Source organism: Muntiacus reevesi, chromosome 3, assembly GCF_963930625.1.
Source record: "Muntiacus reevesi chromosome 3, mMunRee1.1, whole genome shotgun sequence".
NCBI lineage: Eukaryota > Metazoa > Chordata > Mammalia > Artiodactyla > Cervidae > Muntiacus > Muntiacus reevesi.
The window spans coordinates 246,349,622-246,376,897 of NC_089251.1; the positions used below are offsets into that span (position 1 = coordinate 246,349,622).

The following is a 27,276-nucleotide window of genomic DNA, read 5'->3' on the forward strand; positions in this document are numbered from 1 at the left end:
GGCCTATAGCCTGGAAGCCAGGCATTGGAGCAACCTGAGTCCAACTGTGTGGAGTCTGGTTTGGGATGGGGACAGCGGAGAACCAGTGGCCAGAAGTGGATCCAAGCTGAGAATAGGGATGTGGGTACCAAGAGGATTTCCATATAGGAGATTGGGGGTTTAGAGGTCAAACATTAGGATGGAAGATGGTCAAAACAAGGTCGTGACAAAGATCTGAAAGGAGGTGGAGATCACCATAGATAAGCAGATGGGAAGGAGGGCCACACTTGAGGAGGGAGGAGCTGGGGGTTAGCGCAGGAAAACCAGGAAGTCCAGCATGGTTGCCGAGTCCTGTACCCTCTGAGTGCACCCCACCAGTCACCCAGCATCCCCCCTCACACTCCACATCACTTGGCTCTGAGTAACTCTGTTGGTGCTTTCTTCTCTCCACCCTGCCCGACAACTCCATACCCTTCTCTAGGCCCCCATTGCTCTGTGGGCCCATTTGGGCAGGCCCCTTCTAGTCAGCATTTTCTTTTAGATTAATTTCCTTCCCTTTGACCAGGTCCCTACACCCATGTGTGCAATGAAGAGGCACTCGGGCAGGAGTCCCAGCTCTTTGGGTTGTAGACAGGCTGGACTGACCCATCTCTGCTTGGAGGAAAGAGCAGAGATGAACCAGAATGTCATCATCTGCTCGGGGGTTGGGGGTGGGCAGAGAAGGTTCAGACAAGACTCTTTACAGGTCCTGGGGTCCAGATTTTAGGGTCCCTCACTTGGCTGCCCTCCTCATGGACTGTCCCCACATCTCTCCTTAAAGGTGCCATTTTCAGCTTGACATTTTCACTACAGGAAGAAGAATCCTTTTTTGTCCACATCAGCTGTGTGCTGTGTGGAAAAGTAGTTGGCAATATCTCCTCTCCCAGTGAGGCTTATGAGGAATATTTAATAAGGTGCCTCTCTCCACCCCCTGAAGTTTTCTTTCCAAATCGTTCTAAATCTCTGATGCAATGTGCTTTAATTTTTTTTCCTCCCAGCCTAAATATACCTCAGTGTATTCAATGAAAGTAGTGTGAAAGTATTACTCAGTCATGTCCGACTCTTTGTGGCCCCATGAACTATAGCCCGCCAGGCTCCTCTGTCCATGGAATTCTCCAGGCAAGAATACTGGAGTGGATTGCCACGCTCCCCTCCAGGGGATCTTTCTGACCCAGGGATCAAACCCAGGTCTCCCGCATTGCAGGCGGATTCTTTACTTATCTGGGCCACCAGAGAAACCCCATTTAGATTGGGGCAAAATATGATATTTTTAAATCAAGAATTTTATTTAAACCTGTAATAAAATCAAGAATACTCACATATTACATGTGTTGGGAAACACAAACTCATGTTTTATACTTTGGGTTTTCATAAGCATGCTGTGTCATTGTTTAGATTTTGTGTTGATTGGTGGAAAGGTGGTTTCTTTCCTTGTAGTGCTCCAGAGAGAATTTATAGGAAAGCCCAATGTAGCTGTTTTCTGAGAGCTGACATTTGAAGTTGAGTTTCTAGATTGCGGCAGGAATCAGCCTGTGTCTGTGTGTGCTCAGAGGTTGCTCTGTGTAGGACGGTGGGACTCAGCTCTGCCTCCACTGGAGATGGAACATCTGGCGTCCTCGGGCCTCAGGACAGCCCAGTGTGGGGAATACAAGGGAAACAGAAGGCGCTTCCCGGAAAACCTGGGTACAGAAGCTGTAAGGCTGACCCCTGAGGGCTGTGGCCAGCAATCAAAATGACTACTCGAAGAGCCCAGAAAAGTCCCCCTTGATCCAGGGTGGCATTGTGACCAAGAGGGTCCTCTGGTCTGGTGGCTGGGGCCTGGAGGAAAGGTTTGCCAGCAGAGGAAGAACAAACAAAAACTGGACCAGGTGATTGCACTGCAGTTTGGGGTTGTCTGTCCAGGTTGGGCAGTATTCCAGCCTAGAATCAGAGATACAGGGGACAAGAAATACCTTCCAGGGAAGGGATAGACAAGGACAAGTGGGCTGTAGACTTCACTGAGTCGGACTTGAGTCCCACCAAAGGAATCGACACATATGAAGTCAGGGTCAAAGCCCAGCAATGGGACCAGGCATGCCAGGTGGGATTTGGGGAAGGCTGTGACTCTGTAGCCCTTTCCACCCCCGCACCCCACATGCTAGATACCTAGACACCCAGGGACCGCTCTGGATCTTCCCAGCTGGTAGGGACAGAGGTTCCACTTTGGTAACCATCATGGGAGAGGCAGAGGCTGCTGGACCTACAAATTGGGGGCGGAACCTGTAATTGAGCTGAGTTGGGGAAGGCTGATGTTGACAGAATAAATGCCCCAAGTGTGTCTGCTCAGTCGTGTCCGACTCTGTGGCCCCAGGGACTGTAGCCCGCCAGATTCCTCTGTCCATGGCATTCTCCAGACAAGAACAGTGGAGTGGGTAGCCATTCCCTGCCCCAGGGGATCTTCTAGACCCGGGGATCCAACCCAAGTCTCCCGCATTGCAGGCAGATTCTTTACCATCTGACTCACCAAGGAAGCCCCCAAATGTCCTGAGAGTAATCATTTATAATTTCAACTCTGATTTCTTGTCATTTCTTGGAAACTTTTAATTTTATTATTGTTTTAAACATACTCAGAATAATATGAAGTATTCCTCTAAGCCTTTTGTTTCAATTCTGCCAATTATTTACATTTTGCCCCATTTACTTTATCATTCTTTGTCTCTTTTTAATTTTTTTTTCTGAATCATTTGTAAGTTGAGACATTGTACTCCTTTATTCCTAAATATTAAATATTTCAGGGTATGTTCCAATAGAACAAGGACATTTTCTTATATAACCCATAACACTGTTATCAAAATCAGTAAATCTGGTTCCTTTTAACACTAATAATATTCAGCCACCATCCATAATGTTTTATAATTTCTGTTCTTTTATTTTAAACTGTCAGAGATTGAAATTTAATTAAATTTCTTTTTTTCTTCTGACAGTCTTGGGGGAGAGAGCACAGGCAATGTTTTTTCTTCAAATGTATGACATGGGAAGCCTTTGCCAAGTTTACAAAAAAATGCAGTTGGCAGTCGATGGAGTTACAACATAATGACACCAATTAGATAAAGTCATCAGAAAGATCAAAGACATTTTCTGAGTGATATGCTTGCATATTTGTTGGCCTTGGAATTAAATTTTTACAGTTCTATCTCCTTTTCAAGAATACAACTGAAATCACCACTTGCTAAGGTCTGTGTATATGATCTTTATCTTTTTGCCTTAAACTCAGAGAAGATCTGTTGCCAATGCAGACTCAATATATTTTCCAGATTTCCCCCAATTGGCCTAAATGGGAGTGTAGCCCAAAAACTGAGGTGTCTAAAAAGAAAGCAATAGTAAAAATATGTTCTGATAGCAAGAGCTATCCAAAATATATTACCGGAGAGGCAAAAAAAGGACAAACCGTAATGTACCATATGATCCACAGAAGAAATGAGTGTCGGCAGTGATTAACTCAGCAGTAGTGGGATAGGTCAGTAGGTGGAGGGGAGTGAAAGGGCAGAATCATTTTTTTCATTTTACAAACCATGTAGTTTAAAATTTTTAGCACATGCTTTTATAAATGTTATAGTAATAACAATTTTTATACTAGAGAGGAAGAGTGGGAGATAGAGATGGTAGTTGGAACAAAATCAAAAGGCAAACTTATTTTAAAATGTGGCTTAGAAAGCAACAGCAATAGGCAGAATTATGAAAAAATAAGTTGGATATATAAAATGAATCATTTTCTACCATCATCTATTTATATATGGCTGCCAGTTTTTTCCAGCTAGATTCATACATGGGTCTCTTAAAACTAAATTTTCACTAACGAGTGCATTTTGGTGCTAATTCTGGTAGAGCAGACCGGCTGCTCTATCCCACTGTACGTTCTTTTAAATAACAAAATTGATTAGTATTTAGAGATTTTTGATGAGTTGAGTTTGGGTCTTGTTTTATCAGCATCAACTGATCTTCATGCTTCTCCTGTCCCTTCTTTAAAAGCAAAAAGTTCAGGATGATCAAACGTGGAGAGATGACAGGAACAAGGAACCACTCAAGGGATTCAAGGGGTACAGTATTCCATAATAGACAGAAGCTTCCAGAACCACACAGGGCTGTATTACCATGATTCCCCAGATACAGGCAGTCAGTGTGTGTTGGATTGACAAGGATGTCTCAAGGTTGTTTACCACAACTTGGAGCAGAACAGAAGTGGTGCCCATGAAGGGAGACAGAGAAAATAAGGCACCATGTGTGTGAGCAGAACGCTGCAGGAGTGAGGAGTAAACTCAAGTACAAAGGCTCCAAAGGTCTAGCATATTTGAAGCTGAGAAGTGGCCGACTCCAGGCTGTGGAGCTCCGTCAATATCCGAAAGAGGAAAAAGGCACTGCTGTTGTCCATTCATGAATGCGGCAAAAGCTGGAATCTTGTATGCCCCCTGGGCTTTCAGGGTAGGATTAGGATTAAGGAGATAGGGCAGCTGGGAAGCTGGTGGATGCTTCTAGAGGAAATAAGCACAGAAATGCATAGTACCTGTGACCCGGTGGTTTCAAGTTTTGAGGGACAAAGTCAAAAACTAAAGAAGTGCCTATCAATTGGGAAGTTCAGGTATGTGTTTGGGCCAGGAAAAGTCCTCCTACCCCACTGTCTTAGTCTGTTCAGGCTGCTATAGCAAAATAGCATAGACAGGTGGCTTTTATTTTATTTTTTTTACTTTTTTTTTTTTTTTTTACAGGTGGCTTTTAAACAACAGAAAATTATTCTTCCCAGTTGTGGAGGCTGGCAGTCTGAGGTCAGGGTGCCAGCCCTCTGCTGAGGGCCCTCTCTCGGGATGCACACTCCTTGTGTCCTCCTGGCAGGAGGGGCTAGGGAGCTCTTGGAAGAGCACTGAGCCTTCACTCTCACACTTAAACACCTCCCACAGGTCCTACCTCCTAACAACAATTACACTGGGTGTTAGAATTTCAACATATGAATTTGAGGGGATGCATCCAGACCATAGCACCTCCCAAATCACTCCCCACCATCCGCCTCCTGCTCTGCCTGCTGCCCTTTATAAAGTACACTGTAGAGCAAGAAAGCAAAACCAAAATGTTGGTAGCTTCTTCTGGGCTCTTATGACAGTCTCAGACTATGACTTTCTGTGAAATGACTCTTTATCTTAGGTTTTTAAATGACTGATGCATCCTAATTCTGTGTCAACATTTAAACACTTACTTGAAATTTGCTTGTTCCCATGATATATTTTACAATATTCTTGTTAGTTTCATATGCACTTGTCTTGATCATTTTAATTGAGAAAGACTATATATCCATCACTTTGAAGACAAATATGGTTAAATAAAATGTCAATCAGTTGGTTTTTCTATAAACAAGGATGCAGCAGCTATGTAGGGACAGTGCTCATAATCTCATTTATACATTAGATGGACTGTGGCAAGTTCAGGCTTAGCAAAAAGAGAGGTGAGGAGGATTTCCTGTGCAGTAACAGCTACAGAGCCATTAATTTTATGACGAAATTAAGTAGCATTGACGTACTGTGTGTGTCTTCCTCTCAGTTTGAATGTTTCTAAGAGAAGCTCATGGCTGACTCAGACAAAGTTGAGTGGCTGACTGAGTTGCATGGCTAACTAAATCATACTCAAAGATGCAGGGTGTACAGTAACTTAAAATTATTAATATCATTCCAGTGAGCCCCCTGAAGTCCCCCAACCTTTTAGTCATATTAAAAGTGCACGTGTGTTGAGTGTGCTTCAGCAAGAAATCTGAGTCTTTATTATAGTAAGTCTAAGTGGTTGGAGATTGTTTGGCCTTGAGGAACAAAGGGTCTTTACCACCCTCTGTCCACGTTCCTTTCTCTTCCTTCTCCCCCAGACTCAGGCCCCTTTGAGGGGCCACATCCAGGCCTGTCCTCCCCTTAAGGGTTTAATGCCTTTCTTGTTTTCCTATCAAAACCGTTCTCCACACAGCAGCCAGAATGATCTTCTAAAAACACTTATCTGTCCTTATCACTTCTCTACTTAAACCACTTCCAGTTGTACTGAGATAATGTTCCAAACCTCCATCATGGCCTCCAAGCCTTGCTGTTTGGCCTGATCACTGCTCTGTCCATAGTGACTTCCCCTCTCTTGCCAGACACACTTCTTTGTCTCCACACCACCCCTGTTCCCTCTACCAGGAAGTCCCCCTGGGTCTTACCTCCAAGTCTTCTCAGTCTCATATTCCATGTCCTTGCCCTGAGCCCCGTATCTGAACTTGCCCCACGATCCACCACCCAGCCACATTTTCAGTGTACATTTTTCCTTCAAGTTCCTGCACTGAGATGCCTGTATGATCAGATGAGAATGGCTGTCCCCTCACTAGATGCAAAGCCCATGAGGACCCCTCTATGAGAACCCCACTGTGCCTCTCATCCCCTTGATTGACTAAGTGAATGCATTTTCCCCTTCCTTTCCTTCAGGGCTAATCTGACTTCATCTCTGTGATTGAGTGAGGGCTGCCTAACTATATTCTTTGCAACCCTGATGTCACATGAGAGTACTCGAGGGTCCCTCCACCTTTTGGTTGGGATCTCTGCACCTTCACAGGCCAGTATACGGAGAGAGAATTTCAGACAGATTTTGGAGGGAGACTGTATTTGCTCACTTGCAGTATCATCTTACTCAGGCTTTACTCTAGGATTCCTAAGTGATTCAGGTTTGGAAAACGTCCTCCATTAGAGCTATTGTTGTCATTATCACCCTCCAAACTACAGCTCTTGCAGGTTGCTCATGAATTTAAAATGGCCATGAGTTGGCAAGCAGAATTTTGCCTCCATTTAGAAATAGCTGTAGTAGAGTCAAAGGATGAATTAAACATCATTGAAGAAGAGGCGATGAAAGTTCTTTGTGCCCTGTGAGGTCAATGCTATAGAAGTCAAGAAACAAGGAAACAAAAGAAGTTGGCATAAGAGGTGAACTGGTCCAGAGTGACCTGCTGTGAGAGAAGCAGTCCATACGGCTCTAAAAGGGTAAACAGGAAAATTCTCCTGGGAGATTTCCCTTTACAACCGCTTTGTGTTTCTCCCCTCTCATCTATGCTTCACACATTTAAAAATTCTCCAGATCTCTGGGATTTTAGAGCAATGTGCTATGTCCATTTCCCCACCATACCTTACATAGCATATGGAAGGTGTAAAGAAATAACTATTGCCAAGAAACAGACAAAAAGCGGGGAGCCTAAATTTTATATCCCTGTCCTAAGTTATTCTACCGCATACTCAGGATATTTTCAGAGAAAGTCCAGGTGACTTGTCATTACATTTCATGAACTCGGCTTTAATAGTTTGGGGGAATCTAGTACAGATGTGACGAATGGTACATGATGGCAGGACATAGCCCCACACCTCCGAGGCAGGCCCCTCTATTCTTCCCCAACCCTGGACACTGCCCACCATGGGCTGTCCTGAGTGTGTCCCTGTTCTGAGCACACGTGCATCCCTCCTACCCGCAGGTGTTTACAGCAAGGCCTGTCCGTAGTCCTCATGACTTTCTATTTGTCATGTTTTTCTAGTGCTGTTATCCCAATCTAAGGATGGTATTTATCCTTTTCCTACAACTTGATGATCTCCTAGGTAGATGGAGTTGGCGGCGAGAGGGGACAGTTGCTGGGAAGGCCTGTATTGGAAGCCGAGGTCCCTGCTGGCTGCTGGGCACGTGGTGAAAGTGGCACGCTGGCAGCCTAGATGCCTTGGCAGGGGGCAGTGGCTTGGAGAACATCTAGGAAAGGCCTCAGTGTGTTAGGAAGCTCTCGATTTCCAGGGTGGGGAGTTCTGCCCCACAGGGACCCCTTCTTCTCTTGTCACAGAGGATTCAGCCACGGTTCAAGCTGCCACCTTCCTTTATTCTTTGTGAGTCCTGTTTGGCAAATTTTTTTTTTTTTTTTGATGTGAACCAGTTTTAAAGTCTTCATAGAATTTGTGACAATATTGCTTTTGTTTTATGTTTTTGTTTTTTTTGGCCACGAGGCCTGTAGGATCTTAACTCCCTGACCTGGGTTGCAACCTGCACCTCCTGCATTGGAAGGTGAAGTCTTAACCACTGATCTCCAGGGAGGTCCCCTGCTTGGCAAATTGAGACTGGCCTTAGAATGTGACATATCTCTACTATGCCTCCTCCTCCAGCACATGCCGCCCAACTTTTGTATCTGGCTGCTGGGCTACAGCTGGGCCATGTGGAGCCGCTGTGTAGAGACGTGTTCCCTGCTCTGGGAGGGAGCGGCCGGGCTGGGGCTCCAGACTCTGGAGCAGAGTTGGGTTGCCCCCAGCCTCCCTTGGCCTGGCGGCTGCTCTGACAGCCTTCCAGCCAGCGTTGCTCAGTGGCCTTGACGGGGTAGTGAAGGAGCTGAGAGATGGACCAGGTTTTAACTTTCCTAAGACCGTCATACTTTTTCTTTTCTCAGTTTTCTCAGAAAACGTTAAGATAGCCAGTGGCACGTCTCTCCCCTCCATCTAGGACAGGCTTCTGGCCTCTCTAGCCTGAGGACTTCTTCCATGCACTGACTTTGCCTTATAAACTGGCCGATTGTAATTTAGAGAATTTTTTTTTAAGATTTTGTAAACCGAAACCAGTTCTGATGGCTACAAAGTTTTACTGATTTTTGTTCAGTTATTTCTGGGTTTACTCTCTTGTGCTCTTCCTTTCTCCTTGGACTATTTTACCATGTGGGTATGAAAATAGGCAGTATATTATAAAATGGCTTAAGAACATCTACTCTTTAAGATGTTATTTTTGCAACTCCTTTTAGTAGACAGGTCAGTGGATGTATTGTGGGTCTTTATGTTGTGTGTATATCAGCAGTCTCAGTAATAAGAAGTCACCTAGACAGTATTTTTCCCTAAAGCTGGAGACTCTGCCTGGGATATATCATCAAATATATTGGGATTTGTTTGATCAATTCTTGATTGTTGATTGTTTCTTCTCCTCCTCCTCATTATTATTAATATTTTTATTATCATCAGCAATCATTTATTAAGTCCCTAATAAATGCTGGGCACTTCTTTGGAGTTTATTTCTCATCCTTCCAGTGGCCCTGAAAGATAGGTGATGTTATCCCAAGTTCCTTACCCAGGAAACTGAGGTAACTTACTTAAGCTCACGTAGGTAGCATGTGGCAGAATCAGTATTGACTCCGTTCTTATGTGATTCCAGCATCTGCACGCTTTCCATTACATTAGAGGCGCTTGGGTTTTTCCACTGAAGTTCTCTGAATGCAGAGGAAATCAATACATAATGCCCGGGGTCTAGACCCTTTGTAGCTAGAAGCAGCCAGCAGCAAGCTCAAATTTCTTTGAAGTTGCATGCTTTAATCTTTAAAATGTATGCAAATTTAGTTTTCTGCTCCATAATATAAAAGTATAAAAGTAGTCCTTTCAACTACTTGACATAGAATAAAATTTAAGCTCTAGGAAGAGCTTCTGTTAACCCCTGTCACATCCCCTCTTGTCCTGCTGGGTGCTACACTGGGGGTCTGTACAACTCACTTGGAGAAGGTCAGCATTGCACTATGATGCATCTTAGTTAAATTCTCAGTTCTTCCGGTTCTGTTGGTAACTTGTCATTTGGCCAGTCTACAACCACAGATGTCTAACAGAGAATAGAATCCCTTTTTTTGTTTTCCTTTTTTTAAAATTTGGAGAATAGTTGATTTACAATGTTGTATTAGTTTGTGCTGTGCAGAAAAGTGAATCCATTATATGTTTACATATATCCACTCTTTTTTAGATTCTTATCCCATATAGGCCATTACAGAATATTGAGTAGCATTTCCTATCCTCTACAGTAAGTCCTTATTAGTGATCTATTTTATATATAGTGGTACGTATGTGTCCGTCCCAAATCTCCCAATTTATTCCTCTCCCCCCAACACTTCATAGGCAAACCCTAATTTGGTCTTTGTTGATTTCTTCATAGAAGAAGAAATGCCTTCTCTGAATGGCATCTTTCTGGCTAGGAGTTTAAGGATTATTTAATCTTATGGTTTGTAGACTTTAACTTTACAGAAGCAAAAGTCATCTTCCAAATGAAATAACTCTTGGAACTCTAAATTCTGTATCAGCTAAAGTGAAGACACTCAAGTTGCCAGAGGAGCTGAAGGCTCTGCTTACATGCTTCCTTGCCTGAGGGTCCTCCAGGAGCTCAGGGTTCTGCAGAAGTAGGTTTTAAGCCCCATTTCACCTATGCTTCACCCTCCACCTCTGGCAGTCACCAGCCTAGTCTCTGTATCTATGAGTTTGCATTTTTTATATTCATATATTTTGGATATTAACCCCTTATCAGGTATATCATTTGTAAACATTTTCTGCCATTTAATAGCTTGCCTTTTCATTTTTTGGTTATTTCCTTTGCTGTGCAGATACTTTTCAGTTTGGTGTAGTCCCACTTACTGACTTTTGCTTTGGTTGCCTTTGCATTTGGTGTTAAATCCAGAAAAACGCTACCAAGACCAATGTCAAGGAGCCTACAGCCTATGATTTCTTCCAGGAGTTTTATGGTTTCAGGTCTTGTGTTTAAGACTTCCGTCCACTTTGAATTAACTTTTGTGGAAGATTGTGGTCCAGCTTCATTCTTTTGCAAGTGGCTGTCCAGTTTGCCCGACACCATTTTTTGAGGAGTCTGTCCTTTCCCCACTGTATATTCTTGACTACTTTGTTGTAAATTAAGTGGCCATGTATGTATGCCTGGGTTTATTTTTGGGCACTCTTTTCTGTTCCATTCATCTATGTATCTAATAAGTTATTTATAAGTTCAATTCAGCAATGACATATATAAAGCAATTAGACATTTGAACCTGACTGGATATTATGGAGATGTTACATTTCTTAGTTGAAATAGTGGTGTTATGGTTTTGTTTTTGGGGAAAAAAAGAATCCTTATCTTTTAGAGATTCCTATTGAAATATGTGTGGATTAAATGATATGATATCTAGAATTGCTTCAAAATAACTCTGGAAGGGCCAAGTGGATAGGATTGTTGATGAAATAACATTAGTCATGAGTTAACAGTTATTGAGGCTGTATGTTAAGTATGTGGTGTGAGATTCTATTTTTATATGTGTATGAAAATTTCCATTCACATTCCGAAAATCAACAGATATATATTAATTTTATATTAGGTATAAGACAGAGTACCCTGTGCTGTTGTAGGAGACTGAGGCTTTATAAGTGCAAAGGGCCTTGTCTGCCCATTCTCTGCAGTGAGCCCGGTGTCTGGGGCACAGTGAGGACACAGTGGGTGCTCAGCGCGTCTACACGCTGAAACTCAGCCCGCACTCTGCTCCCTGGACAGCTGCTCTGTTTTCCCTTCCCAGGAGTGACAGCTCTGGTAACACGCTCCATGAGCAAACCCTAGACCCCATGCTATGGAGCTGATGGAAGGCAGAGTCCTGTTCATTTGGCAGTCAGGAAGGTGCTTCTGTGGAGTTCATGGAAATTGATTTCAAGGTACCCAAGACAAATGCATTTGCTGCATCCAAAATAACATTTCTAAGCAATGCAAAATTGCTCCTTTAATTTAACATGAATTATTTCTTTCAGGAGCCTGTTAATGGAGTTGCTAACAGTGAGAGGAATACCTCAAAAGATTGTGGGGGGTCATAGAACCTTCTTAGAATATAACCTAGCCCCCATCTGCTCTCTCTGAGCCTGTTTTCTTCAGAGTCCAGCATAACATTATGCCCAGAAATGTGCTTTGCTCTGTGCTTTCTCATGAGGAAGAAGAGTAGATGGTATCATAAGAAAAAGGAAAAGCAGAAAGAGGAAATTATCAAAAGGAAATGTCAAGAATTTGGGTGATGGATTGGTCCCATGGGTATGTTTGAGTGATTAGTTAACTCAGAGGCAGAGAAAAATCATGATTTTGAATGTCTGCATGCAGGTGTTAGTATAGTTGCCTCAGAAGGAGAAGAAAAAAGGATTAAAAAAAAAAGCTAGTCACATCTTGACTAGAAGAAGGCTCTTTTGAGAACTCATCAATGTTACATTACAAACACCATTCAAATCTACCAAATGGGCCAGATGGCTGCTCAAATACTGCGTGCTGCCAGCTGCCCATTGCTACAGATGAAGTCTTTTCTGCTGACGTTTGTGTAACCCACAAGCACATTATGAAGTGTTGATTCTTTTGATGCTGTTTAACATTTATGTGCCATCATAATTATAAACCATAAATATACATGACACCATGCAACAAATAAAATTGCCCAGCTTTCATTCTGCAAGGGGAGGAGGCTGTATTTATTACCTGAGAAGAGAGGATGTCGCGCACTCATATTCCATTCTTCGTAAATGTCACTTCTCTCTCACTGGGTGCTTGATCTGCTTGCTGTATGCTCACCAAGCCTTATTCCTTCAAAACAGCACAGACTCCCGGTGCTAATATATATCGCTGAAACTCAGGTTTTAAAGCACGTCTGGACCAAAAGTCAGAGGGAGAAAATTCAGAAGGATCCAAATAGTTCTAAATGAAGCCAAACTATTCTATTTGACAACATACCACAGGTTCTTTGGAGGTCACATAACGGGCAGGTGTATGGTGTAAAAGGAAGCTGGCAAATGGTAGTGAATCAGCTTCTTTCACATCAGACACTTTCTAGAGATGCATTTCTTTTTGGCTTTGAAAGACAGCCAATTGAGTACCATTCACCTGTTAGGAAGGTGGCGCTTTTACTTGTATCTGCATCTATAAAAACCAAATGTCTTTTTCCTCCACAAAAACCTGAGCCCATGTTTGGGAGAGTGAGAAGTCAGGCAGGAGGTGGAGAGAAGGGTAAAAGCCCACGCTGTTTGGTTAATCAATCACAAACACCTGAAGGAGTGGGCTACAATAGAACCCCCTCCCCAGGCAGGGGCACTTTCAGTCTCATCCGGGAAGACCTCTTTAGAACACAGCATTTTTATTTTAGGCCACAGAGCCCAGACAGCACGCTTTATGGCTCTATAAATACAAGACTCAGATGCTTACTGACATCCAGTTTTTCTTCTTTTTAACATGTAAACACATGAATGCTCAAAGTGAGTAAATATCTGTGCACTGAGTTTACAATCTTGTCTTTCAGAAATATCGACAGTACATGGCAGGACTTCTGGCTCCTCCTTATGGTGTTATGGAAACGGGCTCTAACAATGACAGTAAGTGAAAAATATGAACACTTGTATCTAAAAATTTGTCATGCGGTATGTGTTTTCATGTGACCAAAAAAATATGTCCAACACCAGCTTGACAGAATAAGTCTCCAGACTCATTTGTGGATAAACAGACCCGCCAGCCCACTCTTGGGTTATTTTTAAAAAATTGTTCTTACAGTATAATTATGTGGCCTTAGCTGATAGAGGGAGGCTTGCTCTGGCGCTAGTTGGAACTTCAGCATGCTTTCTCAAAGGACCTTCATCTTAAAGCATGGTTTGGGGGCCCTTTTAAAAATGGGATTCATGAATGGTGTTTTCGCAGTCACATGTAGACACCTGAGTGTCCCACCTCTTGCTTATTTTGATGCTGTTAAAGCAGCATGAATCATTCTTTATTCTTCTTAAATCGTGCTCTCTTCAAATTCCGAGCCTTTTGTGGGAGACTGATCTCTGGCTGCTCATAAAGGAAGTTTTTCTCTGTGATACTCTTTCCTAATGGGTGCCCACTAGAATCAAAGTAATTTTGTGTCCTGAGTCTATCTGTTCACGCATGTTGGAAACATCTTTTTAGCACTCAGTACTATCCCTGGGAGTTGCTTGTTGAGGCTCTGGGTCCCTTGACTTGGCTCTTATCTGTGTATGTGAGACAAGGCAGCAAGCCCTGGGGTTTCTGATGCTGTAGCACTTCAACGCTGACACTGATGGATCAAGCAGTGCTTCCACTGCAAGCATCTCAGAGCAGAGTCACCCTTCATGTCTTCCTGAATACCTCCTTGAATTCCCACTCTCTCACTCAATCACTCTCTACAGGTGACCCTTCTCACTTGATCAGGATCTGAAGTGAGCTCCCTTTCCCTCTGTTTCATGCTTCTGGGCAGCCTGTGCCTCCTCCTTCTCAGTTTCTCTTCTGTCCTTGGAGAGGTGGATGTTGGAGGACAGGTCTTTCTTTGCTTTCATTTCTTCTCCTGTTCTTGATTTTTCTCTTCTGGCTGATCTAGGGATGATCAGTAACCAAATTGGAGATCCCAGTTGTGCTGTTTCCTAGGTGTGTGGCTTCTGGCAAGGCACTTGATGTCTCTGTGCCTCAGTTTCCTTATAGGATTGTTTTGAAGGCTGAAAGAAGCGCATGCATTGAATGTTTAGAAGGATGCATGCATGTATGCATGCTCAGTCACTTCCAAGTCTTTGCAACCCCATGGTTTGTAGCCTACCAGGCTCCTCTATCCGTGGGATTTTCCCAGCAAGAATACAGGAGTGGGTTGCTGTTTCCTCCTCCAGGGCATCTTCCCGACCCAGGGATCAAACCCACATCTCCTGTTTCAGCGGGCAGATTTTTAACACCGCCCCACCTGGGAATCTCCATTTAGAAGGGCACTGGGTGTATAATAAGAACCCAAATGATGTGAGCTACTATTTTCTCAACACCAGTGACTCTTTAACCCCTCAAAGTCTGACTTCCAACTCGAACCATCTAAATTGTCCAGTAACCAAGCAATAACCAGACTGTCATTACTATTCCCCATTCTCTGTGACTGAGTAAGCGTTTCCACGTTCAGCCTCCATTCTCCCTCAGGTCCCATGCTCCACTGAGTTACCTTGGTTTTCTCACGTCTCTCTGGCCACTTGTATTCTTGTCTCTTTCATGGGTACTTCTCCCCCTCATCTGGAAATTCAGTCACTACTCGAGTCCAGCCTTGGCTGTTTTTCTTTTTTTCCTCTGTACTCTCCCCTCTATTGTTGCATCCCTTCTTGCAACTGATACAAATCCTTCTTGAAACCAGTACCTCCATTTGAGTCTTACAAAAAGCAGCCTAACTTTCCAAATGGCTTCTGGTTTTCTTTCCACCAGGTCATCCTGCTGGTCTCATGCACTCACAGTGTCGATAATGGAGCACATGGCGATTCCCACAAACCATCCTTCTGCTGAAAGCCTATTTCCATTCATAACCACTGTCTTCCCATACCAGGTGCTAGGCCTCCGCTGTTTGGAGCCCTCCCTTCTCTCACCCCCACCTACTGAGGTTAATCACCGGTCCATCCCTTGCTCCTTCCTCTAAGTGCTCATACTCTTTCCTTTCTCTCCCTGCTGCAGCCCCTGGCTGAGGGCCTCATCACCTTGACCTGAGAGCAAAGATGGCTCAATGGCTGTGAATTGTCATTATTTCAACCTTGGTTTACCCTATACCTGACTTACACAGAACTTTTTCAATTTACTTTTTATTATGACAAATTTCAAACATACAGGATGATACAGTTAACACCAGCATTTTCATCACTTTGATTTAATTAATATTAAACTTTAATCCTTGAATATGATTGTCATTCACTTGATAGGTATTTTCATACAATCATTTTGCCATATTTTCTTCTTCTAGTCATATATATACATTTCAGCAGACATTTTTGAAAATGTAGGCTTTTCCATGCAAAAACAACACCATTATCACACGCAATTGCTAGTGTGATTTTCCTTAATAACAGCCCCCACTGAATCCAAGTCCAAATTTCCCCAATGGAATGTCTTTGGACTTCAATCAAGGACCCATGTCATTGTCTCCAGTTTCTATATCTTTTTTTTTTTTTTTTTTTTCGGACGCCCGGCCTCCGCGAGGGGGAGCGCGGGAGACGGCCGGCGCCGCCCGCAGCCCAGACGCCCCAGTTTCTATATCTTAAATGTCTTTTAATTTTGAAAAGTCCCTTCCTTTCTTTTTCTTGTTCATATCACTCTGTTGCTCCGAACCTTTAATGATGGTCCACTGCCAGCCATAGAAAGTGAAATTCTAAGACTGCTAATGCCTTAGTCCAACTTTCAGGTTCCTACATGGCCTGAGGTCACCTTTTCAATATTGTTTCTCTACAGATACCCTAATTTCTAACCACTCCAATATGATGATTTGTACAACTGCATTTGTCTTATTAAACCTCCTAGGAAGTAAACTTCTGTTACAACCCTGTATCTCCTCGTTATGTCAAATCTAGTCTTTTCAAGAGGTTGTTGGATGGGTGGAGGGATAAATGGCTAGATGGATTCAAGATGAATTTCTGAGTGCTGACATTGGGATGCCCTATGCGTTCTGAGAGATCTGGGAAGTGATGGCAGACATGTTTGTTAATCCTCTCTGCTTGAGAGAACAACCCTCTTCATCCCCTTGTTTTCTGTCAGATTTTTAATGTCCTGATACTACCCCAGTTTGGGGGTCAAAGTTTAATTAGGGTATGTTTCCCAGTAATTCATTCCTTTCTGCCCTCTCCTGCTTACTGCTGCCTATTAGGATGGGCGCAAGCTGCTTTTAATGCCAATATTTTAAGTCCTGTGTGGCTCCTTATTAAAAACATTGAGTGAATGAGTGTTAGTTGCTCAGTTCTGTCTGACTCTTTGTGACCCCATGGACTGTAGCCCACCAGGCTCCTCTGTCCATGGGATTCTCCAGGCCAGAATCTGGAGTGGGTAGCTGTTCCCTTCTGCAGGGGATCTTCCCAACCCAGGGATCGATCCCAGGTCTCCCACCTTGCAGGCAGATTCTTTACCATCTGAGCCAATGTTTGTAAATGAGTGAATGGATGAATGATTAACTTATTTGCTAAGAAGATTGAGACATCCCTGGAAACAGCCATTGCTGTGCTCACATCTGACTTGAAAGTAGCAAGAGTTGACTGTGCCCAAAATAAAAATTGTGTGCTGGCGGTTTTTATGTGCAACTTGACCCCAAGTTCAGATCCCTGGAATGGTGTGAGGTGGTTTGCCTTGTAAAAATATAACAATTGCAACTTAAGAGTTTGACGTGTTTTTCTAAAATTCTGAGTATTCTGGTGCTCAAGACAGAGAATTAGTTGCTCGCATGGTGTAAAATAAGCAGGGATGAATTTTTACCTCTAGGAGAGTAAAGCATATGGTAGAAAAGCAGAATAAGCATGAGATTTTGTTGTCTGGCACATAGCCCTGCTCTGATTCATTGATTTGTTTATGTTACAGATTTTGGTAGGTGCTGCTATTTTTCCAAGCAGCGTTATGTACATTTTTATGGAAAGACAAGTTGAAAACATCAAATTTTTACTTGGTTTGATTTAGCAAGGGATTTAATTTCCATTTTGCAAGCTGATCTTCTAACTCATGTCCTTTCTCTCTTTCCTCTTCTAGGGATTCCTGACAAGGAGAACGTGAGTAACTACTCTCTCTCTCTGCCTCATTTCTAAAAACTGTCATAAGGTAAAAAAAAAATAATTGTGGTAACCCTGTCAACAAAGAGAGCTCTTTATCCATATTCAAAAGAATCATAAATATTTTCTAATCTTATTCTGGCATCTTTGGGTGAGTCACTGTGAAATATGAAGTGGAGAAGGTCAGTGGCTTTGACATGGTCATCACATGTCCTTGATATTAACTAGTACGAAGAAAGGTTATCCTAGGGGCAAACCTTGCTAAGTGTTTTGTTTCTCCCATGCTGCATACATGGCAGTAGAGCAAATCATTAGTTTAATGGCACATAGAAAATAAACTGTTTTTTCTTAATAGGAATATAAAATATGAAATCTGAGGCCCGTTGATTGTATAAATACACCCAAATACATTAGAGTTAATGTTTCTCTTTGGAAGTCGAAAATAATGAATTATCTAATTAGTTGGGGCAAACAGGTAAGAGACTAGGTGGCTTAGGATAAACCTTTTACCAAGAACCAGTGCCAAGTACTCCTTCTAAGGCTGGTAGTGGTATAGTGGCATTGTCTTTGCATGCAAATAATAATATTAATGATATTAACTGGAATCTCAATTGAGACAACAATATGGAAGGGTTAATGTGGAGGTGTATAATGATTAATCTGGAGTGGTGCTTGGTGGTTCTGGGATGTATCAACTGGCTGAGTACCTCGGTTGCTGTACCCAGGGCAGTGTTACAGAACTATCACCCTTTTCTATTTTTCCCCCTGCTTTTGGTCCTGTGTCTGTGGTAACTTCAGACCATTTCTGTACTCCTTTTCAGAGGTCTGACTCTAGCTTTCTTTGGGCCTTCCTGTTTCCATAATGTTGGTTTTAAAGGGCTGGTGGGGAATTATGACCCACTGCTGTACCACCACAAACTTGGGTTCAAGACCTAGCAATGTCACTTCAAATGTCACATCAAATCCTCATTGGTTGGGTTCAGCAGAGGACTTCAGTTCCTAGTTGTGGGGCTTTGTGCAAGCCTCTTGACTTCTCTAAATATCCTTGCCTCGTCTTTAAAATATGGATATTGGTTGTGATTATCTTAAGAGGCCATCATGAATATTAAATACGATAATCCGTGGCAAGTTTAGAGATTCATACAGTAGAGCTCAGTAAATGTGAAAACTGTTATAACAATTATTTTATCAAGTCTTATATCATTTACTACCTATTTTTTTCTCCTCTGAAAAATATCCTACCCTTTATAAAGTAATTATCCTTTTACATCTTATGGCTCTCCTTAACCTTGAAAGACATTTGGTCCTGTTGAAAGCATCCATGGAGACATTTGGTCCATGCCAAAAAGACCTTGTTATTTGTCCTTTCCAAAATCACTTGTCATGGACCAAATATACTTATTTGCTTTTTTGGATATAACCAAATTTCAAGGACCTTTTGATGTGGACCAAGTGTCCACAGGACATCTTTGACATAAACAAATGTCTCCTCAGTTCAGTTCAGTTGCTCAGTTGTGTCTGACTCTTTGCAACCCCATGAACCGCAACACTCCAGGCCTCCCTGTCTATCACCAACCCCCAGAGTTTACTCAAACTCATGTCCATCGAGTCGGTGATGCCATCCAGCCATCTCATCCTCTGTCATCCCCTTCTCCTCCTGCCCCCAATCCCTCCCAGCATCAGGGTCTTTTCCAATGAGTCAACTCTTCGCATGGGGTGGCCAAAGTACTGGAGTTTCAGCTTCAGCATCAGTCCTTCCAATGAACACCCAGGACTGATCTCCTTTAGCATGAACTGATTGGATCTCCTTGCAGTCCAAGGGACTCTCAAGAGTCTTCTCCAACACCACAGTTCAAAAGCATCAACTCTTCGGCGCTCAGCCTTCTTCACAGTCCAACTCTCACATCCTTGCATGAACACAGGAAAAACCATAGCCTTGACTAGACGGACCTTTGGTGGCAAAGTAATGTCTCTGCTTTTTAATATGCTATCTAGGTTGGTCATAACTTTCCTTCCAAGGAGTGAGCGTCTTTTAATTTCATGGCTGCACTCACCATCTGGAGTGATTTTGGAGCCCAAAAAAATAAAGTCTGACACTGCTTCCACTGTTTCCCCATCTACTTCCCATGAAGTGATGGGACCAGATGCCATGATCTTAGTTTTCTGACTGTTGAGCTTTAAGCCAACTTTTTCACTCTCCTCTTTCACTTTCATCAAGAGGCTCTTTAGTTCTTCTTCACTTTCTGCCATAAGGGTGGTGTCATCTGCATATCTGAGGTTATTGATATTTCTCCCGGCAATCTTGATTCGAGCTTGTGCTTCTTCCAGCCCAGCGTTTCTCATGATGTACTCTGCATATAAGTTAAATAAGCAGGGTGACAATATACAGCCTTGACATACTCCTTTTCCTATTTGGAACCAGTCTGTTGGTCCATGTCCAGTTCTAACTGTTGCCTCCTGACCTGCATATAGGTTTCTCAAGAGGCAGCTCAGGTGGTCTGGTATTTCCATCTCTTTCAGAATTTTCCACAGTCTATTGTGATCCACACAGTCGAAGGCTTTGGCATAGTCAATAAAGCAGAAATAGATGTTTTTCTGGAATTCTCTTTCTTTTTTGATGATCCAGCGGATGTTGACAATTTGATCTCTGGTTCCTCTGCCTTTTCTAAAACCAGCTTGAACATCTACCCCTTCTTAAAATACCTTTGTTCAGTGAACCTTTGTAATGGTATTTTGCTATTAAAAATATATCTTTGCATGTTGAGTAAAGCTCTAGGTTCATGGAGAGTCTAAAAAATAACCTTTAGACTCTAAAGTAATCGAACTTGGCATCATTTTGGACATGGATATTCCAAAGCACACTGTAACAATATGTGGATAATGAGCAAATAAAGATGCTAAAAGGGCCTGGTGCTTCCCCGTCAAGGAACGTTCAGTGGTGTGGAGAGCACACCCAGAATGGCCAGGCCCTAGGAGGTCTCAAATATTCTAATCTTCAAAAGGAAGCTCAGTCTCTCTTAGACACACGGTGACCTTTAGGTTGGACCTCCCTGCAGTGGGACAACAGACAGCGTTCTAAGTAGAGAGCCTACCAGCTGTCACGTAGCTCTCTTCATGACAAAAGAAGAATTTGAAGTTCACAGAAAGTCAGATACAAGGAAGGGGCTGGGCAGGCTCTTTGCCCAGTAACTAGTCATCATACATGCTTATTTGTATTTGTTTGGGTCATTCTATGTCAAATTCTCTAGTAAAAGGAAGCATACTTTTTCTCTGTCAGTAAGTAGAGTGGATAGAATGTCACTGCTTGTTATTCAGAAAGCTCGCCAATGCCATCAGTCAAAATAAAGCAAATAAGATGAAAGACTTTCATGAGTAGGGTTGAAGTTCTAGAAAGATAAAAGGAAGCCTAAGAGCCTTAAAGTGGTGTTAATTGAATTACTTCCTTTATAAGAGACAAGTTACGTTCGGATGATTTCTTTTATCCTTTACCTTCTTTACATGCAGAGCAATATTATAGACCCTTTATGTTTCTCTAATAGCAATAATATGCCTGTGGACTGAAACAAAAGCACTTAGGCTATTGTCTCAGTGTCCAAACAGATTCTTTGTGTAAAGAATATATTCGTTTTTCTAGCTCCTGCTCTTGATTTTTTTAATCACCATGTTTAACTTCTAATCCAATATCAGACATCAGTAAGTGGTGTTTTGAGCTGCCTTACCAACTGTATTTTATTTTTGGACCCAGGCTTACCTTTCATAAAAAGAACTTTCTTTTCATAAGTTGCACTTTTCATAGAAATAAATAGGCTGACAGCTAACCTGCTGGATTATTTTGCTTACTACTTACTGTAATTGATAGGAACATCATTCAACTTTAGATCACACCAGATACTGGAACCTTTAAAATAATTGATGACATTATTAGAAAAATGACCATTGAACTAATAAAGCAAGGAAGGCATTTTGGCGTGGTTGCAGTTGTTTGAGGCCTTTGGTTTTATAGATTCTTCTCTTTGATCTGTTTAAGTTTTCTTTTTTTCTGTCTCCTGTAAGTGCCATACCTGACTGACCATGTTTAACATAGAAGGTAAAAATAATCACAATGAAAAGAAAGCTTTCTAGTTGAATTTTAGGGTTGCCCTTTGAAGAAATGAGCTTGTCTATAATATTTTCTGCTTAGATAAACTTTGTTGCTTATTGTGTTCCATTGTTTTGAGAGGCAACTGCTAAGGAGTTTTGTAGTTTTAGAAAGTTATACATTTCTTCCTCAGTATGGAAGGAGCCATAAAATAGACTCAGGGGGATATTAGGAAAAAGTGCCATTTCTGATTTACAAACATCTTGTTTCTAAAAGGATCGTTTGAGATCTTCGTTTTTTAGGCAGTGTGATTAGCGAGCTTCTTGTGAAGTATGCAAGGATACTTTCCCAACACAAAGCACTATCAGCTCAGAGCCCAAGAATTTCTCAAGGCCTGGAAGAAATGATGCCACCAGTTAATAACAAGCAAGCCTGGGGTCTTGCAAAACTATTTGGTAGGTCTTTTTTTAAGAAGATTACTTAAGCTTCCCAAACTTAAAAAAAGATCTTGGGTTATTTATATGAAGAATAATTTTGGAAATTATTATAAAGATGTAAGCTTTTAAATGGCAAATGGTAAGGACATAGTTTACGTGCTTTGTGAAAATTCTCATTAAGGAGAGGGCAGTAGAAGAATAAATAGCAAGTAACTATTAGGGTCAATAGGTTAGCAAGTTTAGGAATTTTTAGGGACTATAATAACATCTCTATTGTTGCTCTTCTTCAAGGTTAGAGAAAACAAATCAGAGTGTTTTCCACCAATTAAATCTTATTTTAGCATTATAGATTGACTGTGATTCTCAGCCAGATGAAGAAAAAGGAAATTGTGTATTTTTATACAAACTTAAAACATATTTTAAAAAAAATTTTAAAAGTCCATAGAGAGTTCCCTGGTGGTCCAGTGGTTAAGACTTCATGTTCCAATGCAGGGGTATAGGTTAGGTCCCTGTTTAGGCAGCTGAGATCCCGCATGACTTACAGTCAAAAATCAAAACATAAAATGAACAATATTGTAACAAATTCAATAAAGACTTTAAAAATGGTCCACATTTTTGAAAAAATCTTTAAAAAATAAAGAAGATCCCATGTTGTTGTTGTTATTCAGTCACTAAGTCATGTCTGACTCTCTGTGAACTCATGGACTGCAGCACGCCAGGCTTCCCTGTCCTTCACCATCTCCTGGAGCTTGCTCAAACTCATGTCCGTTGAGTCAGTGATGCCATCCAACCATCTTATCCTCTGTCATCCCCTTTTCCTCCTGCCTTCAGTCTTTCCCAGCATCAGGGTCTTTTCCAATGAGTCAGTTCTTTGCATCAGGAGACCAAAGTATTGGAGCTTCAGCTTCAGCACCAGTCTTTCCAATGAATATTCAGGGTTGAATTTCTTTTCGGATTGACTGGTTTGATCTCCTTGTTGTCCAAGACTTCATTTCCAGCTTTCAAACTGAATTCAAACCAATGGTATATGGTGGAATACAGTTTTAAAATCCTACTTTAAAACATGACTAGTAGGCATGCAGAGCTTATCGGGACACCTTGGCCAGAGTTCACAGCTTTGCCCTAGGAGCCATGTCCCTCTCTTCTAGGGTGAGAATGGTTTAACCAGAGCCATCACACGCTGAAACAATACACATGTGACTAGCTGAGGATGCGATGCTCTACACAGGAGAGTTAACCAACCAAATGCTGAAAGCAGGAAATCCCAAGCTGCTCGTTTTCATTCAGAAGGACAAGTTGCTTATCACCAAAGTGAAGATTAGATTTAGCAGTGTTGCTGGCCCCAAACTATGCATTGTGCAGTGTGTACACACTCATTCCTTAGCTAGCCTATCAGGAAGCAGAGCTCAGTGAGCAAAGAATGGCTTTGCACCACCTCCTGGGAAAAACAGCCTCTTAATGTCCAAGGTGGCAAGGACAACTTCAGCTCTTGGTCTCTGAAGAAATGTTTGTCTTTGTGTTTGTGAGTTATGTATTTTATGGGGCAGGAGGCCATTGCTCAATTTCTTTCTGCTGCTTATACCATCTCTTCCTCTCCTCATATAAAAGCTGGTCCATGTTTTTCTCTTTCTCTCTCTCTGTCTAGCTTCTGCAGTGGTATCCTGATTGAATTTTTTTTTTTCTCTTTTTTAATTTTATTGGAATAGAGTTGGTTTACCATGTTGTTCATTTCAGGTGTACATCAAAATGATTCAGTTATACATATATTCGTTCTTCTCAGATTCTTTTCTCTTAGACGTTATCACAGAATACAGAATTCCCTATATACTGGGAACTACAGAGTATCTATAGAGTAGGTCCTTGTTGGTTATCTATGTTATATGCAATAGATATGTGTGTGTTCATCCCTAGCTCCTGGTTTATCCCTCCCCCACCATGTTTCCCTATTGGTAAATGTGAGTTTGTTTTTGATATCTTTAAGTTTGTTTCTATTTCTGATTGAATTTTTAAGATGATGTATAGTTGTCCTTCCTCTGCATAGTAAATAGTTAATGCAGGGAACTCTCTGATGATCTGATCTTCTGCTATCAGTTAAGCCATGTGTTTGTAATGTTCTCGCCGGTGTTCACAGGACTGGCTTGCTGTGAGTTTGCTTGATAAAAGGGTATCTTTTAGGGTGTATTGAGGTGATGGTTCCTTAATATATTTTAGACTTACTTTTATAATATAATGAATGATATTTAGTGACTGATCCGGTGCTCTCATGTTAGTGTGTCTACATTTTCATGGAGCAGAACTTTTGAAGGCTGCAGTCACGCTACTGGTCTCCTAGGACTGCCACTGAGTTACACCATGTAACGCTGCTTTGACTATGTTCTCGGTCTTTTCTGTAATCAGAATTTGACTTGAGCAGATATCACAGAGAACCTGAGAAGTGTTTAATGGTTGAAAGCAATAATCATTAAAGAATAAATAAATATCATAGTGTTTAATGGTTGAAAGCAATAATCATTAAAGAATAAATAAATATCATAAAAGAAGTGATATACGCCAACCTCTCCAGCAGCCAGCCCCTGCCTGCTCTCCCTTTAATAAACGGCACAGCCTTGGGGGAGGCCGCTTGGTATTGGCTGTGCTGCTGAGAATTAGTTCCCCTCTCTGCTGGGTAAGGAGCATGATATCATGTTGATAGTAAGACACTACACTGCTGACTCCAGGGTTGTGGGTGAGTACATTGCTGTCTTCAGAAATATTTTATCCTGTGCTGTAGGCAATTATATTCATCACCAGTGAAGTGAAGTGAAATCGCTCAGTTGTGTTCAACTCTTTGCGACCCCGTGGACTGTAGCCTACCAGGATCCTCTGTCCATGGGATTTTCCAGGCAAGAGTACTGGAGTGGGGTGCCATTGCCTTCTCCAGGGGATCTTCCCGACCCAGGGATCAAACCCAGGTCTCCCGAATTGTAGGCAGATGCTTTACCCTAGTAACTGGGTGCTAATAGCGTGTTATCTCAATTGACTGTGAGACTAAGATATATATATATATATAGTATCGTTTATTTGGTGTACTTGCATTTTTATTGTCCTTGTTTTGACAAACTGAAATCAAATTATTTGCAAAATATGTCTTAGGTTTAGGAGAGAAATTATAGTGTTATCAGACTGGATAAAGTAATCTAATGATTACAGATCATTTAGAATTTGGATTCTTTTCTAATAATAATTTGGTATCAAACATGTTCCCCTGAGTTGATAATATTAAAATCTCTATAGTTCTCTTTCAGTTAGTTCAGTTCAGTCGCTCAGTCAAGTCTGACTCTTTGCGACCCCATGGACTGCAACACGCCAGGCTTCCCTGTCCATCACCAACTCCTGGAGCTTACTCAAACTGATGTCCATTGAGTCAGTGATGCCATACAACCATCTCATCCTCTGTCATCCCCTTCTCCTCCTGCCTTCAATCTTTCCCAGCATCAGGATCTTTTCCAATGAGTCAGCTCTTCACATCAGGTAGCCAAAGTATTGGAGTTTCAGCTTCAACATCAGTCCTTCCAATGAACACCCAGGACTGATCTCCTTTAGCATGAACTGATTGGATCTCCTTGCTGTCCAAGGGACTCTCAAGAGTCTTCGCCAACACCACAGTTCAAAAGCATCAATTCTTCAATGCTCAGCTTTCTTTATAGTCCAACTCTCACATCCATACATGACTACTGGAAAAATCATAGCCTTGACTAGACGGACCTTTGTTAGCTAAGTAGTGTCTCTGCTTTTTAATATGCTATCTAGGTTGGTCATAACTTTCCTTCCAAGGAGCAAGCATCTTTTAATTTCATGGCTGCAGTCACCATCTGCAGTGATTTTGGAACCTAAGAAAATAAAGTCTATTACTGTTTCCATTCTTTCTCCATCTATTTGCCATGGAGTGATGGGGCTGGATGCCATTATCTTAGTTTTTTGAATGTTGAGTTTTAAGCCAACTTTTTCACTCTCCTCTTTCACTTTCATCAATAGACTTTTTAGTTCTTCGCTTTCTGCCATAAGGGTGGTGTTATCTGCATATCTGAGGTTATTGATATTTCTCCTGGCAATCTTGATTCCAGCATGTGCTTCATCCAGCCTGGCATTTCTCATGATGTACTCTGCATATAAGTTAAATAAACAGGGTGACAGTATACAGGTTTGACATACTCCTATCCCAATTTGGAACCAGTCCGTTGTTTCATGTCTGGTTCTAACTGTTGCTTCTTGACCTGCATACAGGTTTCTCATGAGGCAGGTAAGGTGGTGTGGTATTCCTATCTCTTGAAGAATTTTCCACCATTTGCTGTGATCCACATAGTCAAAGGCTTTGGTGTAATCCATAAAGCAGAAATAGATGTTTTTCTGGAACTCTGTTGCTTTTTTGATGATCCAATAGATGTTGGCAGTTTGATCTCTGGTTCCTCTGCCTTTTCTAAATCCATTGAACATCTGGAAGTTCACAGTTCATGTACTGTTGAAGCCTGGCTTGGAGAATTTTGAGCATTACTTTGCTGGCAAGTGAGATGAGTACAATTGTATGGTAGTTTCAGCATTCTTTGGCATCACCTTTCTTTGGGATTGGAATGAAAACTGAACTTTTCCAGTCCTGTGGCCACTGCTGAGTTTTCCAGGTTTGCTGGCATATTGAGTGCAACACTTTCACAGCATCATCTTATAGGATTTGAAATAGCTCAACTGGAATTCCATCACCTCCACTAGCTTTGTTCATGGAGATGCTTCCTAAGGCCCACTTGACTTTGCATTCCAGGATGTCTGGCTCTGGGTGAGTGATCACACCATCATGGTTATCTAGGTCATGAAGATCTTTTTTGTATAGTTCTTCTGTGTATTCTTGCCACCTCTTTTTAATATCTTCTGCTTCTGTTAGGTTCATACCATTTCTATCCTTTATTGAGCCCATCTTTGCATGAAGTGTTCCCTTGGTGTCTCTGATTTTTTTCAAGACATCTCTAGTCTTTCCCATTCTGTTGGTTTCCTCTATTTCTTTGATCTCCCAACAATCCTTTTGCTCTGGGTATCTGGGAATCACCATTTTATCTATGAGGAAACTGAGGGTCATGTTCCGAGGGTCATAGTTCTCCTTACCTTTAGATAAAATTACATTATAGATAGATGTACATATACACACACGTGTACATTTACAGACACATACAGAGGTATTATAAACTTATGTTTAACAATTTGCATTCTTTAGAATTCCTTGAAAAGAAAATTGTAACGCCACTTTTAGTAATATGATCTGGCTTTGTTCAGAATTCTTATTTCCAGTTTCTATAAATATGTAGATTCTCTTCAACTTTGTTTTATTGTCTATTTTCCTTCAGTCAAAAAATGATTCAGAAATTCCCACAGAATGCCATCTAATTGTTTG

At 41.7% G+C, this 27,276-nt stretch overlaps 1 protein-coding gene across 5 annotated transcripts in view; it reads left to right on the forward strand.

Annotated features, from left to right (window-relative positions):
- Positions 1–27,276, forward strand: part of RAPGEF4 (Rap guanine nucleotide exchange factor 4) — a 232,071-nt gene that overhangs the window by 75,107 nt on the left and 129,688 nt on the right. For all 5 annotated transcript variants that reach the window (XM_065931769.1, XM_065931772.1, XM_065931771.1 and 2 more), the window contains 2 exons: positions 13,118–13,190; positions 17,326–17,345. In XM_065931769.1, coding sequence (XP_065787841.1) covers positions 13,118–13,190; positions 17,326–17,345 — 93 coding nt within the window. Of the gene's footprint in view, positions 1–13,117; positions 13,191–17,325; positions 17,346–27,276 lie in introns of those variants that run through there.